General features: G+C 32.3%; 2 protein-coding genes and 2 long non-coding RNA genes across 5 annotated transcripts; 2 read left to right on the top strand and 2 right to left on the bottom strand.

Annotated features, from left to right (window-relative positions):
- The first annotated feature begins 989 nt into the window (after positions 1-989).
- Positions 990-7348, top strand: LOC107371285 (uncharacterized). The gene is made up of 3 exons (XM_015939317.3): positions 990-1363; positions 2455-2561; positions 4431-7348. The coding sequence occupies exons 1-3, from the start codon at positions 1113-1115 to the stop codon at positions 6602-6604; spliced, it is 2532 nt and encodes an 843-aa protein (XP_015794803.2). The 5' UTR covers positions 990-1112; the 3' UTR covers positions 6605-7348.
- On the bottom strand, positions 6919-10761 carry LOC107371784 (uncharacterized). 2 transcript variants are annotated; one of them, XM_015939947.3, is made up of 5 exons: positions 10600-10761; positions 9950-10481; positions 9160-9575; positions 8899-9024; positions 6919-8719 (listed from the first exon to the last, which is right to left on the bottom strand). In XM_015939947.3, the coding sequence occupies exons 4-5, from the start codon at positions 8902-8904 to the stop codon at positions 7535-7537; spliced, it is 1191 nt and encodes a 396-aa protein (XP_015795433.2). In that variant the 5' UTR covers positions 8905-9024; positions 9160-9575; positions 9950-10481; positions 10600-10761; the 3' UTR covers positions 6919-7534. The 2 variants fall into 2 exon arrangements, with proteins under 2 accessions (XP_015795433.2, XP_015795434.2); XM_015939948.3 differs by having other exon boundaries at positions 9168-9575; positions 10600-10754.
- An 85-nt stretch (positions 10762-10846) lies between these two features.
- Positions 10847-13030, top strand: LOC107371785 (uncharacterized). Its single transcript, XR_001570874.3, has 2 exons — positions 10847-11096; positions 11523-13030. It is a non-coding gene; the product is annotated as an uncharacterized LOC107371785 (long non-coding RNA).
- A 238-nt stretch (positions 13031-13268) lies between these two features.
- On the bottom strand, positions 13269-18941 carry LOC107371819 (uncharacterized). The gene is made up of 8 exons (XR_001570895.3): positions 18783-18941; positions 18591-18658; positions 18141-18508; positions 17730-17916; positions 16388-17253; positions 15701-16238; positions 15381-15641; positions 13269-14899 (listed from the first exon to the last, which is right to left on the bottom strand). It is a non-coding gene; the product is annotated as an uncharacterized LOC107371819 (long non-coding RNA).
- Between the last annotated feature and the right edge of the window lie 370 nt (positions 18942-19311).

Below are 19311 nucleotides of genomic sequence, written 5' to 3'. Positions count from 1 at the left end.
TGCAACCCGCAGCTTCTGCGAGTTCAAAATTTTTCACTTTTTTCCAGCTTAATTCTATAGGCTCTTCTGCTCTTTCGATGGCACTCAATACTCCTTTTATTGCAAGAATCAGAGCTGCTTGATTGATCGGCTCATGTTCAGGAGGTTTAAATGAATCAGAGCGAAGTTTCAGCAAGGAAAAATACGCTAATATTTTACGTAGACTGGGCAAAGAAATGTTAGTCATGAGAATTTTATAACCCAAAGTAGCAGGATTAGTTTCATTTTCCATGAAAAATATACATCATACGTTGTGATGGAATTTGACGGTGATAAAGATGAAGATAAAGCAGCGCGTCTAGATTCAGGACTCAAGAGTGCAGTTTCGGGTGTAGGTGCTTGTGTAGGTGCGAGTGATGGCAACGGTTGCTGTATAATCACTTGTGCCGCTATCTTCAGTCGGAGAACTGTGCTTAATTTTGACCTGCTGTAATGTTCCAGACTCTGTTAATGCTTTGTTTGGTTTTCGGCTTAGCATAATATATGAGGGAAAACTGAGAAACAAGAATTATTTTTAGTGCTTTCACTTACCCAGACATTCAATACAGTCTTTTTTCGTGCGAAAAAGTCATAATCTTCGCTCAGGTTTAAGCTTCTTCAAGTTGAAGCTTTTATCTTAAAACCTCTGTTTCAAAGCAAAAAGTCCTTTTGCCGGTTGAAAAGTCGGTTTCTAAAATTGGATGGAACTAAGACTTACAAAGTTAAGTCGACAAACTGCCCATCGGGTATCTTGAGGATATAGACTTTTTCAATCGCAAAGATGACTTTTTGTTTTAAAAAACTGAGGATGAAGCTTGAACTTGAAGCTTAAATCTGAAGATTATGACTTTTTCAAAGTGTTATTTTGTACTGCCAGATGGCGGTTGCTGCCACATTCCATAATACCGCCACCTAGTGGAAGGAATAAAGAACCGATGTGATGTTAGTGACTTCAACTTCATTGTAAAGTTTATCTTGAACACGTACAGTTGCCATCACGTAAAGTTTAACTTGAAACTACTGATGAAGTTACGGCTGTTCAACTCATTGATCAACTCTTCTGTTCTTGTTATGTTTTCTAATTGTCCCAACTAATGTACTTATTCATGCTAATCTTACTGTTTTCATTTTGTGCCATCTCATGTCGTGCAGTAGGAGCACAGTATCGGACCGCAACTGCCTGTGAAAATAGTGTATTGGAAATTGTTTGTGAAAAAGATACTCACATCAACCTGATTCGAGCCAATTTTGGACGTTTCTCTATTCAAACATGTAACGAACATGGAAGTCACGAGATGAAGGTGGACTGTGTGTCACCGATCAGCTTCAGAGTAATGGAAGAAAGGTAAGAATTTATTTCCATTAACAGGATTCAAACAAATTGAAATCATCTTCAACTTACAAGGGAAGTAAACAAGACGCCTGGAAGGGATTTGAATGAAAGAGGATAGAACATGTTGAGTTATGAAAAACCCTTTTGTACTTGTTCTATCAAGTGTTTCCTCAGATGTTTGAGTTTGAAATTTGACCATTTTCATTGAAATGATTTTTAAGAAACTGTAAGATAGTACATTCAGGTCTAGCCTTGTAGGTTTTGGGTTGAAATCTCGGTAATTTTTTTTTAAATTGAATGATTTTTGAATCTTTGAATTGGAATTTTTTCCAGTTTTTGTTGGTTATTGATTTCGTTAAGCTATAACGAAACTTCAATTTTTCATAACTACATAATTTCAAATTATTTCAAACCATGAAAAAATTACAAAATTCAAAAATCATTCCAATTAAGGTGACTTCCATCAACCATTCATTGAAATTAAAAATCTCAATATGTCGTTATCTACTTGTGACATCACACCTTATCTTTCCATCATTCTTTCAATTTAAAAAATTAATCTCGATTCGATGGATTAAGATTTGATGAAATCACCTGCAATTTACAAAAAAAGTCACCGACATTTCAACCCAAAACCTCCATACTTTCACCTACTCCTTTACCTAAAGGATGTTAAGGTTTATTTCTGGCAAAATTATCTCAAGATTAAGATGAAAATTGTGATAACATGACGACAAAGATGAATCGTTCAATTGTATTGGCTCCTGCACTTTGATTAACCTTTACTTTTGTGACTTCATCTTTATCTTCAGATAAATTTGCCTTAATAAACCTTAATACCTTTACTAGACTAGAACTGATTAGACTATTTTACATTTTTTTAAAAACCATTTCAATGAAAATGGCCAAATTTCAAAGCCAAATATCTGAGGAACAACTAAATTTCCAGAAAAAGTACAACAGTGTTTTTCATCACTCAACATACTCTATCATGACATCTCTCATTCAAATCAGGCGTCTCGTTTACTTGCCTTGTTAAACTTGAAAAATATCAAAACTTGAAATATTGAAATAAAATTAATCTCGACCTTCTCCTCTTTCAGCTGTGGCATGAAACAAAGTTGCGTTATTCCTGCAAATAGTGGCCATTTCGGTGACCCATGCCCTGAAACTCCAAAATATCTTGAAGCCCATTACCAATGTTTACCAGGTAAGCTTAAATAAATATAAAATGTTAACCTTTACCTTAAAAATGTTGACCTCTAAACTTTGAATACCTTTATCTATTCATCCAATGGATATATTATAAGGAAGGAAGCAAATATAACTTTGCACTTTTTCATCAATATTTACTTTACCATTTCTATTTGAACGTAATTTCCACTTTTAGCTTCTCTCGTTAGTTACTCATATTATTCCTATTATCATTGCCTATTATCAACATTTTAACATTATGTGCATTATGTACTCTGAATATCGTTATAAAGGTACTTTTGCTTTCTTTTCAATATTAAATTTTGGCTCTCCTAATACCTTGTTACTTATTATTTTGTAATATAAAAACTCTTAGCATGAACCTTTTGTTGTCTATTAATATTTATAATATTTTTTTAAGCAAAGTAAAAAAAGCAAATATCTTTTGTTAGACATTTTTTATTCAACTCCAAAGCACATTTTTGCACACAGTCTTTTACGTTTTTTAAACGTTTACCCAAAACCATCTTCTTGATCATCTTACCACTGACCTGTTGTCATCGTTGTTGTCCTTTCTCATCACCATTGCCAATCTTGACCCTAATCTAGACTTACGTCTAGACAAAATATGAGCGGCCTCCTAGGGTCAAAATAAAGAGTATAATAAGAATCGCTGTTATCCTATGGAGTTTTTTTGCTTCAACTTTGCTTGAAGTCTTGTAGTCAGTCTATTCAAGTTACAGTTCATCTTTGTCTTCATCCTCTCTTCCCTTATCCTTCAATATCTTCCTAATTTACTGCAAGTCTTCAGGTCAAACTTAAGACGTTCAAAAGGGACCAAATTTATGAAAAAAACAAAATTACAACATTGATTAGGTCATATTAACATAATGATTGCCATTATATTTATGCTGGCTATTATCATCATTATCCTTTCAGATTATATCTGACTACAAATTTTTTAAGCTTCTTTACTGACTAACCTTAAAAAAGCAAGGAATTAACTGCTAATTCATTGCAATTGCACGAGTTATTATCCTTTAGCCTTTACCTTCATCTTTTCTTGACCAAAAATATAAAATACGTGTTTATTTAAACATTTTTTTCTTCTTCCTCATCTTCAATCGCTTTACCATTTTGTTTGCTAATCTTTGCTGCATTCACTTTTCGTTTAATCCGATAAACTGTCCTATTCTTGTTGATATATTTCATTGAAACCTTTATCATTGAATAAACTCACCTCTGTTTGCAGATAACAATTGACAATCAACTTGTTCAGTCGTCTTTAAATCTCCATTTTTTTACCTTCTCTTTACCATTCTTTTTGATCAACAAATTCGTAACTTCTCTCTCTATTTATCTTTACCTTAATCCTCTTCTCTATCCTAATCTTACCTGAACACTTTTAACCTTTTCACCTTCTTTCGCTTATTTTACTCCATTTTCCTACTGTCAACACAATCTCAACATTTCTTTTCAACCAAATTTCCCCTCCTTTACCCTTACCTTTAACCCCAAACACAAACTTGAATCCTTAACCTTTTCCATTGTTGTAAAGCCTTTCTCTTTCACATCTCTTTTTTTATTGCATATTTTGTATCAACAATTTGATCCACTTGATGATAATAACAACAAAACATTCACTTTCATCAACTCTTGTTGTTTCCTTTTTCCTCATCATTCCTTTCCCACCAAAATGAGTCAAATTGAGAAGAGGAAAAAATTCCAGAAAATGTTCATTTGTTTTCTTCCCTTGTAACCATTGGAATAAATTGGAGTAAAATGATTTATGAAAAGTTTAGGTTGAACCAGAAAAAGAAGGGAAAAATTAACAAATTAATTGATTTTGTTTTTCTTCTTTTTTCTCCCCATTTTGTTATTGCAGACAATCAAAAGAAACGCTATCGATGGCAGTCAACAACCTCAAGAAGCAAATTACCTGGTAAACCATTATCATCACCATCAACATCTTTACCAAGTTCATCTTCCTTTTCATCAACAACAACCTCAACGTTGCCTTCAGTCACTCAGACATCAGGATTATCATTTGCATCCCTTAAACCTGAAGTTAACCATGTTCATCCCAATACTTCAAAAGATGAAATTTCAATGAAAAATGGGTTGACACACCCAAACTCGGGTTATTCAGTAGCCGCAGGAACGTCAACACATATTAACGCTTCTCGATTAGATGATTATGATACAAGTTTATCAATAGCCAAATCAGGGTCCAATAAATTGATTAGTTTAAAAGTAAATCCAATTGAAAGAAATTTCGTTTCAACCAGTTTACCATCTTCGCCACCAATTAAGCCAACAGTGTTTCCATCGACACCTTCATCGACAATAGGTTATAACAAATTATCATCACCAATCACACCAAACCTTGAAACATCATCACCAACAATAGCACCAATCAAAGCATCATCATCACTCTCGGAACGTGCATCAACTACAAGTGTTAAAGTAGCAGCAAATGATTTTGATGATCGACCCATTTACATACGACATCCTCATCCAGGATCACCTTCAGAATCTGAATCTGAAATAGTTTCAGACACTTCAAGTGACTACTCTGTAGCCAGGAGTAAAAGTGATTTACCATCGCCTTATCCATCTCACCGTAAAAGTACCACAGGTTCAAGTGAATCTGATTATATAAATATCTATGAATCTCTTCCGTCCTCTTCATCTTCCTCATTGTCTTCAACATCATCCAACTCGGATAATGTTAAATTAGATAAAGTTTCACCAACAGAATATGGAAGTCCTTCCATATTCATACGACATCCACATCCGGGTGTTAATCGTGAATCGTCATCAACAATGGTTCCACCATCAACGTCACCCTCTTCAACAGCATCCAGTTATGATGAACAGTGGATGAAAAGTGATCCAGGATCAGAAATGATTAATGAAAAGAGCAATCAATTGTCAACCAATTCATGGTTATCAGGCAATTTATCTTCCAACAACCTTGTAACGGGCATTGTCTTTGCCCTTGGTGCCGCTCTATCAGCACTTGGACTCTTTTTCTACCTCTACATTCGTGACAGCAACATCAAGAATCGCTTCTTGTCACTGGCCTCTGCCTTGAATGGTAAAATAATTTGCTCTCGAAACATTGCTCCAATGGAACCAGGAGCCAGTCTTAAAGACGACGTGTCTTCCCTTCGCAAACGAGGTGGACATTTAATCTCAGTTACACCAACATCCAAGTACATGGCATCGGAAAATGCAGCTCATTACATTCGCGATCCCATCATTGGCCCAGGATCAGGGTCAACATTGAATGTGATCGCTCCATTAGGAGTAAAATATTTACTTCCTTCAACAACCAACTCTAGTTCATCTGTTAAAGATTTAACTTATGGTTGTTCCCAATTAATGAACACTTTAACTGTCAACAATAGTTCGTTAACGGCACCAAGTGCCGCTTCAAATCAACACCACCATCAACAGCAACAACAACAGATTCAACAACAAATTCATCATCATAGACTTTCCTCTCCAAATCAAGGTATTCTTGGTGTAACCCTTCATCCAACTCATCATATGCGACCAACAGCCACAGGTTTACCTTTACCCATTGGATTAGTTGTTGAACATGTTTATGAGTGTATCGATGATGATCCTTACACGGCTAAACTGTTTATGCCGGTTGATTGTGAGTCAAATAAATACCAACGGAGAGACAATTCAATTTACAATGGAGGTGACTTCATGTTACCAATCAATAATCATCATATTAATCATCATCAACAACAACAGCAACAATCAACAGATTTAACATCAACTTTACAAGCTTTACCAGCAATAGTTCAAGAAAATGTTTCATTGCGATCTTCAGGACTTGGTGTTTCACTAAATGCACCTTCAGGCCTTTCTCAATCAACACCATCATCATCCTCTCATCCTCACTATCAACTTAATTTTGCTTGTTATCCTTGTCAATCACAGGTTGTGAATTATATCAACAAAGACCGAATTGATCAACAATTACGTGAAAACCTTTCCCTGGTTAATCCAAATGATCAAAGGAGACCTGAGATTGTGTGAAAATGACTTGAACATATAAAAGCTTTTAAATCTTGTTGTTACTGCTGTTGTTAATTTTTACTTAATTTATTGTTAATTTATCAAATTCAATTGTTCTCATTTGAATCAATCTCTTTTTTTTTGTTATCAACCAATTTAATATTCAACCAATGAATCCAAGCTCAAGTCCATCATCATGAAGTTGCGCTTTCTGCCAAATCAAGTGAACAATTTTTATGTTTACTGCCAACAATAATTAAATTTTTAATGGTATAACAATTATACCATTTCTGGGAGTGTTAAACAAGAAAAATCAAATGATTGTAAGAATTGAATTGATTGTATTATTATTGTAACTTTAATTTATATGGAAACAAAAGTTATCTGTAAATAACATTAAATATCAAAGTGTGTAGCTCTATGTGCCAGCTAGTTCATCATCATCATCATCATCTTTCTTTGTTGGTTGAAAATTTAATGTCCAAATGGATGAGTAAATAGTCAATCGATGTTACATGGAAATCACAATTGAAAAGCTCAACCTGATGATCATTTCTTTCTCTTCTCTTTTGCTCACCTTGATAATGCTACACACTCAGATAGACCCAGTATTACCTGTGATATTTTCATCCTTCTCATCAAATTGATACTAATCATGAGCCACTGTTTTGTATCAACAACAATGAATTATATTAACATTGTCATTCCCAACACTTCTTTTGTAATATTATAATTATTACTTAATAACAATCATTGATATTGTCATTTTGTTTTGTCTTTAAATTATTTATCTAATTATTTTTTATAATTTATTCGCGATCTGTTTCAACTTTCATTTTCTTGACTAATTGTAACTTTTAAGGTTACTTTTGGTTCTCATCTTTAATAAGTTTTCATCATTTACTCAAACAATTTTAATTGCGGCAAATTATGAGATTTTTCATAACACAATTAGCTATTTGTTAGATTAATTGGACGTAAAAGGCTGCCAATGTAGGAAGGTTCCATTGTTTGACTTAAAAGTTGAGGTGAATCCTGATAATTTATAATTGTTCCTATTGCTGGTTCCATACCAACTTGCGAGTGTCTGACTGATCTTGAATTATCTGATTGTTGATAATTAATGTTGCTATTTGGTTGTCCAAGAGCTGTATTGGGTTCATTCATTTTTACATTTGTTGTTGATTGCCTGATAAAAGGTGTCATTTTATTGACCAATGAAGAGTCTCCACCATAAGCGATAAAAGGTTCACTTGGACTGAGATTTAAATGAGATGGATGATATTGATTAACGGTTTGAGGTGAGGGTGAAAACATTAATTGTTGAGGTTGATTTTGTTCTCGATTTTGATTCATCGAAACATGATTAGCTTGTGAGTTGAAATCTTTCCTAAGATACTCAAAAGCATTAATGTTGGTTCCATCAGGAATAATTAAATTGTTTGTCGGTGGAACGGAAGTGTCCAATGGGGGCGACCATGAAGGTGGTGAAGTTAAACTTGATTGTTGTTGTCCATGATTGGATTGAGGTTCACGCAATCTATTAGAATGAAAATGATTTTTTGATTTTGAAAAGGATGTTGGTGATGATGATGACGAAGAGGGAGATGGAGATGAAGGCGATGAAGAAGCAGAAGCTTCAGCAATTTTATCAGCAAGTCCGATAGGGCGACCACCGTGGTAATTTTTAATCTCTTTAATTTCTTCATTATTCGATTGAACTTGAGATAGCTCATCTCGAACAGACACTGACCGAGGCTCTTCATTAACCCTTAACTCTTCCCCATCTGAATCACTACTCCATCCACCATCAGAGTAATTTTCACTGCCACTTTCACCATCTCTTTCATAGTAATGTGATTCAGTTTCTCTGCCATCTGACCAACTACCAGTATCTGGTTCTAATGATTGAGCGTTTACACTGATTGCTGGAAGTGTTATCCTATTGTGTTGACGAGGTTGCTTTGATCCATGGATAACAGCAGTTACCTTGAGTTTAGGAAAATTGAAACTAGGCATTCGAAAGGTCATTGGTGGAAGATTAATTCCAAAATCAAGTTTCACGTTTGACGGGGAACAGTGAGTGGTCCATTTTACATCGGTCAAACAGATGACAATAAAAATATGGCCAATAAACTGTAAAGAAAGAATTCGAGTGAAAACAAGTTGTTATACAAATTTTTGAACAAATTACACTATTCAACTTTACAAGATTGATTAATGGTTGATAGCGGATTAGGTTAATTGTTGATCTACTGGGAAATTTGTAAAGAAGGGAAAAAAGAAAAGTTAAACTCATAAACTGTAAAACTTACCTTCATCTCAAGACTAAATGATCGTTTGGTAATCTATCAATTTCCTTGCACAAAAGTTGGAAAATTGAATAAATTGTAATCCAGCAGTCGATTGATGAGAAATAATTAGCACCAATGAGTAATTGTCTAAAATGAAATAGATGAATGATGAAAGGAGATGAGAAAAATATCGAAATCAATTCTTCAGTTGATCAATGGAACCATCAAGAATGGTTAAGTGTAAAATCAATAGTGATTTGAAGGTGTAAAGCAAAACCAAACCATTTCACCTGATGTTAATCAGGATGAGGGAGATGAGAATAAGAGTGATGACAATAAGGATGGCGATAACAAGGAACCTGAGGAATGACCTTAAATTCGAAACCGTTTAGCCAGAAAAGTAAAAATGAAGAACCTCATTTCTTTTATTCAATTTTGATATTTTTAACCATTTTTTGTCGTCTTTTATTCTGCTTGATTGTCTGTCGAAGTAGAGATGAAAAAAATCGACTTTTCTTTGCTCAATCATCAGCTCCATTCAATTAAATATTGTTGACAATCAAATCATCAGCCAGTTTATTAATCATATGTTTTTCAGCCGCTTCATTGTTTTCCAGCGATTTTTTTCCCTTCATCTCAGCTCCATCTTAAGCTTTTTAGCTTCAGTTGTGTCAGCTTATCATCATGTTTTTAATCAACTAATAAATTAAGGGAAGAAAAAAGAGAAAAATTTTGACTTATTTTCTTATTGATTATCAATCTTTGCCAGTTTTATCGTTTTTTTCATCCTCTTATTGTTGCTTCTGTCAATGAATCGTATCTGGATTACATTCTGATTTTATTCATATGTATTGAGTCGAAAAATTGTCAAAAGTGAAATTAAATTAAGGGTTTAATGTTATTTATGATAACAATTAATAAAAGATCAATTTCGATTATTTAAAGCGCACATTATTTTTATAATCAAAATAAATTGAGCAAATATTAAAAGCAACAATTTCCTGGTCAATCTAATTTACAATCACTTTTGAATGTTGATATTGTTAAAAAAGTAACAAAAAATAATATTTACTTTGGCTTTATGAGCTTCACTTCCTTGGTCCTGACTTGCATCAAATGTTTTTTTATCAACTTTGTTAGATGTTCAACTCGTGAATAATGATTAATACAAATCCATGATGATAATATCCATGTCATATCCATATAATTGATATAAAAGTCTCTAACATCGCCATTACTTTTAACACACAGCCTTTAACAAAAGCTTTGTCAGAGTCTTTTGTAATTGCTTTTCTAGTTGCAATAGTAATTACAAGAAGAAAACAATTACCATTCAAAATGCCTGGTGAACATGGTTAAGGGAAAAGGATTCATTATTAAGATTCAGAATAGTCAGCATTCATGAACCCTGTTTACTTTCACTGGAGTTGATTGAATCATTTCCGCTATAAATTCATTTACTCTTTGCTCTTAACCAAAGAAGATAATGCGGGAAGTGATGATAACACTGAAGAATCTTCTGAGTCCCCAGAAACATCCGAATCATCTTTAACCATAATAACAATAATCAATAATATCCGTTGAGATGAAAGAGAAAGTCAGAACTGAAATGAAACAAGATGTTATTAACACAAGGATATTAAATTTTACTTGTTTGCTTTTGTTTTTAGCCTTTTCACACTTTATAAGCGTAATAATTGCTTTTCAATTAATTGGTCTTACCTTGTGAATCTTTGAACAATATATTCATGTGAGAAGATTAAACGATCATTGCTTAGCTAGTAGTGATGAAAAAAAGGTGAATTTAACCGTGTAAATTAAACAAAGTTGATAATTAAATTGGCCACAGAAGATAGTTACATTAACCATTCATTAGGTAAACACATACAAAAGTTGCTCTTTTAATAGGGAAGTTAGTGAAAATAATGTCAACACGGGCTATTCATCAGTATCTTATTTAACGGTCAAAATGTATAATTTTTGAATAAAAATATTTTCAATAAACAAAAATAAATCGTTAATCATTATTGTTGAGGATAAAGAATGCTAACAATTTCCTTTTATAAGCATGCTAATAGTTTATTAAGTTTGTCGAGTAAATTGCTGATTTTCATCTCTATTGATAGAGAATAGAGTTAATTAAAACTAAATCTCTCATTCAATGTACAACACAATCTCAAGGAGAGAGAAAGTCTTGCAACAAAGAAAAAAAGTATTAGGTAAGTAAAAATGTTTCCTTTCAACATCATTATCATCACCAGCAACAACAACTACACTTGATCTAATAATATTTAGGTTAAGGTTTATTTTCTTACACCAAGAAAATAATGGTAAATAATAATAATGACAATAATTTAATTTACTTTTTTATTGATGTAACATCAAATCCTTTATTTCGCTTCTTCTTCTTCTCTTCACTGTCCTATCTTTTTGCTGTTTAAGAGTTTTATATATATTTATATATATTTATATAACCATTAACATTTATTTAACATTAACCATTATGAGGCGACAATTTATATCGATTGGTAATTGTAATGGGTTGAAAAATAAGTCAGATGATAATTATAATGATGTATAGCCAGCATTTTGAGTATAAAACAGTTATCCTACTCTTTACTCATCTTCATATCTTTCTGTTTCAGGCCTAAACCATTGGTAGTTGGTTGAACAAGGAAAGGATCCAGCAACAGTTGATATATAATGGTTATCCAAATTAACCTTTCAAATTCAATCTAATAATTTGCAATGATGATGGTGGCTGTGATCATCTTGATGTCGATTAAATGTTGTGCCGTCTGGTTCCTCTTATAATCAAAATAATGTTAATGTTAATGATGATAATGATGAAGTTAAAATGACCTGAGAAATCAAGTTAAGCCACATTGAAACCAAACTATTTTGCCAAATTGAGAATGATTAACAGAAGCTTCTCCTCAGTCCACTCAGTCTACACTCTCCACTCTTCTTCTTCCATCCTTGGATGATGATGATAATGAATCCACTTTTTTTTATAACAGCAACAACTAGTCACTGGTTTCATCGTTTCTCGAGGCCACAAAACAAAGCAACAAGCAGCCCAAGAAAAAAAAAGTTAAGATAAATAAAATGATGATTCGTTGTAATGACCGAAGGCCCTCTTAGGCTCTTAGGCTATTTTTGACAATAATTTTCATCCAAACTATCGCTTTACCTGGTAATAGGAAAAAAAATGACTATGAAGGTAAAAAAAAGACAAACTCAAAGTAAAATGCTTTTCCAGAATCAAACATTTTTTGTCTCTTCTGCCATTTTGGTTACTCTTGGGCCTTCGTCTTCACCTTCATCACTATACCTAAACTACTATTATTATCACCATCATCATCATCATCTCGTTTGAAAATGATGCTCACTGTTTTTACTTTGCTTCCCTCCACTTTTTGCCCGCAACGACACATCATTTAGGAACCTTAACATTAGGAATCTAAGGTGATTTAAATCTTTCTCATTTCTTCTTCTCTCTTCATCTTTCTTCCACTTCTCTTCAACGTCTTATTCATTTCCTTTTTTTACAGTTTTCCCTTTTTTAGCAACTTTTTTGTCTTTCAATATTATCATTATTACTATTATTATTACCATTCCTATTATCATTATAATCATTATATTGTACCTTGTCTTTCACTTTTACCTCTTAATGTGTTTTCCTTTTCGCTTTCTTCTTCTTCTTCATTTCCTTCAACCCTCATAAAGTTACCTTGTTAACTTATCAATGAGCATTTTTAACCTGAAAAGCGTTTACTCCAAAAAAAGTTTTACCTTTAAAACTAAAGTAACACTGAGAATCACTAAGGTTCAATCAGGTAGAAACAAGAGTTTCTTCACTATCTCCACTGTCTTTACTCTTATCATCATCTTCTCATCATCTTCATCATCTCTTTACCTTCTTTTTCCTCAATGGTTTTTACCACCCTTAGCCCTTCGTATTGTTGAATTGCCATTATTGATTGATGCTAAGATTACCCTGTAACTAACTTTACTAATTAACTTTAAACATTCATTTCCAACTCTTTTCTTCTTCTCCAACTTTGTCTCAATTTAAATAAAAGCCAAGTTCACTGGAAGTAACTTGAATACCTTTAAGAACCTGATTTAGTAAAAATAATTTCATTATTAATATTCTCTGGTCGTTTTTGCTTTCTTAAAATTAATGTACATTAAGTGTATTGGTAAGTGAATATAATTTATATTGTAAGACGATTGATTAGAATATTAATGAGAAAAAAAAGTTACCCAAAAATGTTGAACACCAGTAAATTAGATTGAAAATGTTATCATCAAAGGCATCTAGTGTTTTACATTATTAACAATATTAATATTACATTAACTAGAAGGAGAAAAATTAATGATAATAGTTTGCTATTTATTAAACTTATTTATTGGCAGAAAAAAGTGTGATTCAGTTAACCTTGGTGAAAATAGTTAATCAGTGTTAAGATTGTAATTTAACTTTTCATGTAATTTTACTTCTGATGATGCTGATAACTTGGTAGGTTACAGTTTATTATTAACAACAAAAATGTTTCGTGTTTTAACACACTTAACATGGTTAAATACAAATGTGTATGAATACAAGTTTGCCTTTTGTTTTACACTTCATTTTGATTCGGCTTGTGTTAATTAAGGTCTACTTTGCTGTTGTTGTATAATATCAATTAATGATCACCAAATTTAGCTTTAACCTTGTTAATTAAATTTTCACAGGCTGGTGATGAAGATGAGCCTGATAATATTAAACGGATAGATGGATAGAGTGATATTAACAGTTTCAATGTCTAAGGGATGGGCCCGCAGTTTTAATGCTATTAGCATATTATCAAGATGGTAAAGGTGATAAAAGATGAGGAACAAGAGTGAAATTTGGTTCATCCAGATAAGATGCAAGCTGAAGATGATATTAGCAACATTATATGCTAATATTTCTGGAGTAAATTATTTTTCCATTAGATTGGTGATGATATTGGATGATCAACAGGGAATGTAAGATATGCCAGCAATGAAATAAAATAATCTGTCAGTTGAATTTGACATTTGCAATATCATCTTCATTTTGGTCCTTTTCTTTGTCTTCAATGTCTTTCATTCCTTTTGCATCCAAAAATGTGTTTTTCTCCTTCTTTTTTGCTGCTTGCTTCTGCTTTCGTTGACTTTTTGCCATTTTTATCTCAATAGGCAAACAGTCATATTTACTGTTGTCCAGGGTAACACTGAAAATGTATATTTTGTAACAACCTAAAAACCCAAGAATCTCAAGTAAATATTTACAATGAATAAGGGTAAAAGAGGTATTGTCACAAATATGTGTTCAGCATTAGAAATTTCAGTGAATAAACTTCCTTTTTTCTCCAATTTCTTTTTTCTCTCATTCCTCATCTTTATCATCTGCTTTGCTCCATTTTCACCATGGAGTTTGATTTCTGAGGCTTTTCTCTCCAAGAAATATCAAAGTCTTCCTTCTTCTCCTCAAGTGTAATGAACACAGCAAAATAAATTGTAGGTTGGGTCCAAAAATTTGCTTCATCTTCTTCTTCTTCTTTTCAACTCGTCTTGTTGTGCCGAATACACATGGTTCATGTTTGGTTATTATGCTGATTATCTAATGATGTTGATGATGATGTTTCCATATTAAATATCATTTCATTTACAACTTTTCACTTTCTCGGTCAAAATCGCATTATTATCAACTAGCAAAGTGCTCAGTTAAATGTAAAAATCTTGTTGAGTCCTTTTTTTTACTCTCGACTTGTTCATCTTGTTTTTACTCTTCTTCCTGGCTTGACTTTTCCTCTTCTTCCCATCACAACTTGTATCCTTCATTTCATTATTATTATCATCATCATTTATTGTTGAACATCTTATTACTTCTTGAGCAATATATATATTGAGGTATCCTTTTTGAGTGTTTCAATGTTAATCTAGGGTCATGTGAATCTGATTTGAGTATCATTTACTGAATTTCCGTGACTCCATTTGGTTTCCTTCATTGCTAATAAACATGAGATGAAAATCAAAAATAAAAGGAGAAAAACAATTTAAGTCAAGTTAAACGTTAACATCATTTTCCAATACCATTAAATGATATAAAATTGATAATGATAATTTTAAAATTAAATTTATAAATGTAATAAACTTGACCGTCAGTCAAATCAGTAGAAAATGTTACAACTGTTACAATGAGCTTTCCTCGATTTACCTCATTCTTGCAGCTGATAGGAAAAAGTCATCAATCTATTGAACACAGTTAATATATTATTGTAGTTTACACATTTAACTTGAAAGATGAAAAATTGGGTTTTGTACTTTTTTTGATTGAAATGAACTGTAAATTGTTTGATAGAGAAAGCAAAAAGCTTTCCTTCTTTCACCAATTTTATACTCTGTGCTAAATCATTATTAATATTATCATCATTATTATTAGTATTGATAAAAAGATGATGGAAAAGTGAAGAAAATAAAAAAGAAGTTACCAAACAATACATTCCAAAGCTCCTTATTATTCCAGGTAACTTGTCTCTTCTCTTTTGACCATCTTAAATAATCATCAGCATCATCTTATTCATCATCATCTTTTGCCTTTTCTTTGTGATAATTATTTTAAAACTGGCCATTCTTGTGAAAACCTTTCATTTATTTATCTTGGATTAGGTTGAAATTTTGACGGCTTTCTGATGTTTGAGTGAAGTTAAAGGCACATTAAATATTCTGACGAGTCCGTGAATGTGATTTACCTGTAAATCAGTAAATATGTTAGTTCAATATTGTTACAATGTTAAGACTGTTTCTTTACCTGTTCCTACTTATGCATACTTAGTTTACAATTATTATTGACTAACCACCAGTAATCACCAGATATTAACCATAAAAAGAGGGTAAAAAAAGGCAAACCATTCCAGGACTTTTCGTTGTTTCTAATGACAGCAAGGTATGAAGGTAATGTTGACGGTTAAGATGATGATTAAGTTGATGGTTAGACAGTGAATCTATCAAGATGATTAACATAACGCTGATCCGGTTCTTTATTAAAATTTCATCCTGACAAATAACATGTCTCATTGGTCTTGTAATCAAAACGATGAAACCAAAACTTCACAGTTCGTTGAACAATAAGACACACAAAAAAAATGCCATTTTTCTTCCTCCTTCATCTTCCAAAGGTCTCTTATCTTGTTCACTTCACTCCTCTTCTTGTACCAATGAACTAATTTTGTCTCCACATTTTTTCCCATTAGAACCTTTGCTTTTCCATCTTCTTTTACATTTCACAGTTGGGTGGCGGTGAGCTTTTTTTCCTAGTAAAATTTTCATCTTGATTGGAATAACTCAAACTAGAATTAACAAGAAAAAAAAATATAGAATGGAAAAAAAGAGAAGTTAAAAGATTAGTAGTTAGAATGAAGGTGTTACCCTCAAGAAAAGCCATCAGTGGTTTTTTTAACTCATCTTATTTTAACAAATGAATTTGAAAACTTCTTACCTGAGAAACTTGCTGATGATGATGTTTTTGTAAAGGATAATGATGATCAACCCGTTACGGAAAACTGTGGACTTGGTCTAATTATTGGCCTCATTTTGTTGGCCTTCTTTTCACTTCTTGTTATAAACTTCTTTCCCTTGATTTTTTCTTTGCCTATTTTTACTTTATTTTCTTGTTCTTCTTCTCTTTACTATTTACCTTTACCTTTTCTTTCCAGGTTTTCAAACTGCAAGACGAATTGATTTATCTTTGGAAAACAAAAATGAGTTCAATTTACAAAGGTAAAAGTAAGAAAAAGGTTCAAGGTTTCATCTAATAAGAACTTTTTCATCTCAAGTTTGCCAACTTTCTCATTTTCATTTTTATCTTTTTTTTCAAACTGTTTTTGTTTTGCCCAAATCGTGCAAAATGAAATATTGAAATAATGATAAGAATGATGGTGATGATGATTATAATGTTGATGAGGTTTGGAGATTGTTGATTGTTTGGTGGACTTTCAGTTGAAATTGCTTGACTGACAGCACCATTTGAGCTCAAAAAAAAGATGATTATTTGTGGTAATTGGTAATTGGTAATAGGTAATGGCTAAAAAAATTAATCTCAATGATCATTGTAGCGAAAAGAGGAAAAGATTTAAATTTGTTCACTGATTTGAATGTAATTAACAGTAAGTGGACCTTGATTTTGCTTTTTTTGCACTGGCTTCGCCTCTTTGTTTTCCGACTTCCTTTTTCATTTCAATGATTCTTTATGTGACAAATATATTGATCAAAGTGACAGGTTACGAGACAAGGGAAGATGAGAAGTGAAGTGGTGAAGAGTTTACTCTAAGGCGACCAAAGGTGTCCTTTAATCTGTCAATTGATCTGCGAAAAAGAAGAGAGAAAATGAAAAGGTAAAGTGATAAACTATTTAGTGATTAAAAATGACTTAGCAAACGTATTATGGCTTTCATTAAAGGTTGATGTATGCGTATATATTCGTAATACATTATATTAAGTATCTTTTTACTTTTTTTTCACAGTCTTGTTAGAATCTGATTTGAAGTTTGTTTCATTCCTATTTTACCTTTCTCCTTCCATCTCAAGTATTAAAGGCTATCACTTTGCAAAAAATGTTTGCTATGCAAAAAGTAGCAAAATGATAGTGAGGTAGAAACATTCATCCTCGGTTGGAGACTTTTTATCACCCTCAAGACCGGTCTTTAGAGTGCTAAGGATGTTCCAACGAAAGAGAAGAGAAAGAGATGATAGAAAAAAAGAGGGAGAAGAAAAAAACAGGAGAGGATGAGAAAGAAGTAGGGAGGGAAATGACGATGAAGAAAAAAGGCTGATGGGCTTACATCATGAAAGTCTTTTCCTTGATCAGCATCTTATTTCATTGTGCCTGTCTTTCGTTTTTTTTTCTCGCCTCAGGTATTAAGAAGTCTGTCTTGATAGCAGATCAATTTTGGTGAAGTTTGGTCCTGCTGTGAGAAGCCCTCTGGACTGTTTGTTGCCTTTTAAAGAACAGAATGAGGTGGGCAAAGACTGAAACGAAAATGAAAGAATAAAAAAAAAGATGAGGATAAAAAATATAAATGAAATGAAAATGCTGTAAGGAAAAAGTTTAATGATTAACAAGCAAACGGATTAGATGCTTGTATAATGTTCATTTTGAACAAATGATTGTGGTACAATTAAATAGTAACACTTTTTTTTCTGTTCAACGAGAAAAACTTTTTTGGTCAACACAAGTGAACCATTTTATTTACCTGAATTGATCTGATATTGGAGACTGTGAAGAGTATCTCTCTCTTTCTCTCTTAAAGAAAGTATAACTATTTCTATTTTCATCATGTTTCTTTTCATTTTCCTTTCATCCCTTAACATGAATGCAATCTTAATAACAAAAAGAGTGAAAATGAGCAACTCTTATTGAAGAATTATGATAAACATTAGATAGCCTTTTAATGAGTATGTCAACGTAAAGCCATCTTTTCTCCTCTCAAGTTTCATTTTCTGCTTTCCTCGTCCAGTGTTTATGTGAGAAACCAAGAAAGAAGATGATCAGTTGGAGTTATTGATGGCTATTATCTCCTTATCCATACACATGTTTGCCATCTTCTGCATCTTTTGCTTCCTATGTTGAGTTACACAAGAAAGAAAGAAAGAAAGAAAGAAACAATTAAAACCAGATACCCATAAAAATAGTAACTGTGTACTTGAATGTAAGGTTCCCACACCAAAAACACATAGAAGTTAGACAGAAAGAGACACAAGAAAGCAAAGTCTGAGAAAAGAAAAAAAAGGAAAGGGAAAGGGAAAAGTTCAATGGTTTGATCGATTATAAAAACACCAAATTTTTTGGTCAAAAAGCTATTTTAATTAATAAAAGAAAACATAACATAGCATACCTTTCTTTCAGGAATCATTTCACCGCTAGAATAACATGAGAAGTACAAGGTGAAAATTACTCAATTAAAAAGAAAAAATTTAATTAACTCAAGAATGGCGGAATGAAAAAGCTCATCAAAATTAAAATTCAATCAACTCATTTCACCAAAAGTCCAATCAACCCTTTGTAACTATGACAATTACAAAAGCAAAATGAAAATTAGCCACTTTTTTTACTCAGCGCCATCTAACGAGTTCTAAGTAAAATTTCCAGGCTTGTTAATTAAAACTCATTTAATTGAATTAAAGTCGATAAACAATGTAAAGAGGAATGTTAAATTGACTGTTTGACAAATATGAAGATTAAATATTTAGATGTTATCTAATTATCAATGAAACAAAGTCATAATTGAAGTCATGTTTTGGAGTCAGAATTGATTAAAGGGAAACGAACAGTTGGAATTAAATTGAATTGCTAATGTGAGAATGTAAAAAGGATAATCAAGCAAATTAAATGAAAAGGTAAATTTGGACAAGACAAAAGTCTCA

Source organism: Tetranychus urticae, chromosome 3 (assembly GCF_039701765.1).
Source record: "Tetranychus urticae isolate SD_2017Ah chromosome 3, NJAU_TeUrti_SD_1.0, whole genome shotgun sequence".
NCBI classification, from domain to species: Eukaryota; Metazoa; Arthropoda; class Arachnida; order Trombidiformes; family Tetranychidae; genus Tetranychus; species Tetranychus urticae.
This window is presented reverse-complemented; position numbering and strand designations above follow the sequence as displayed.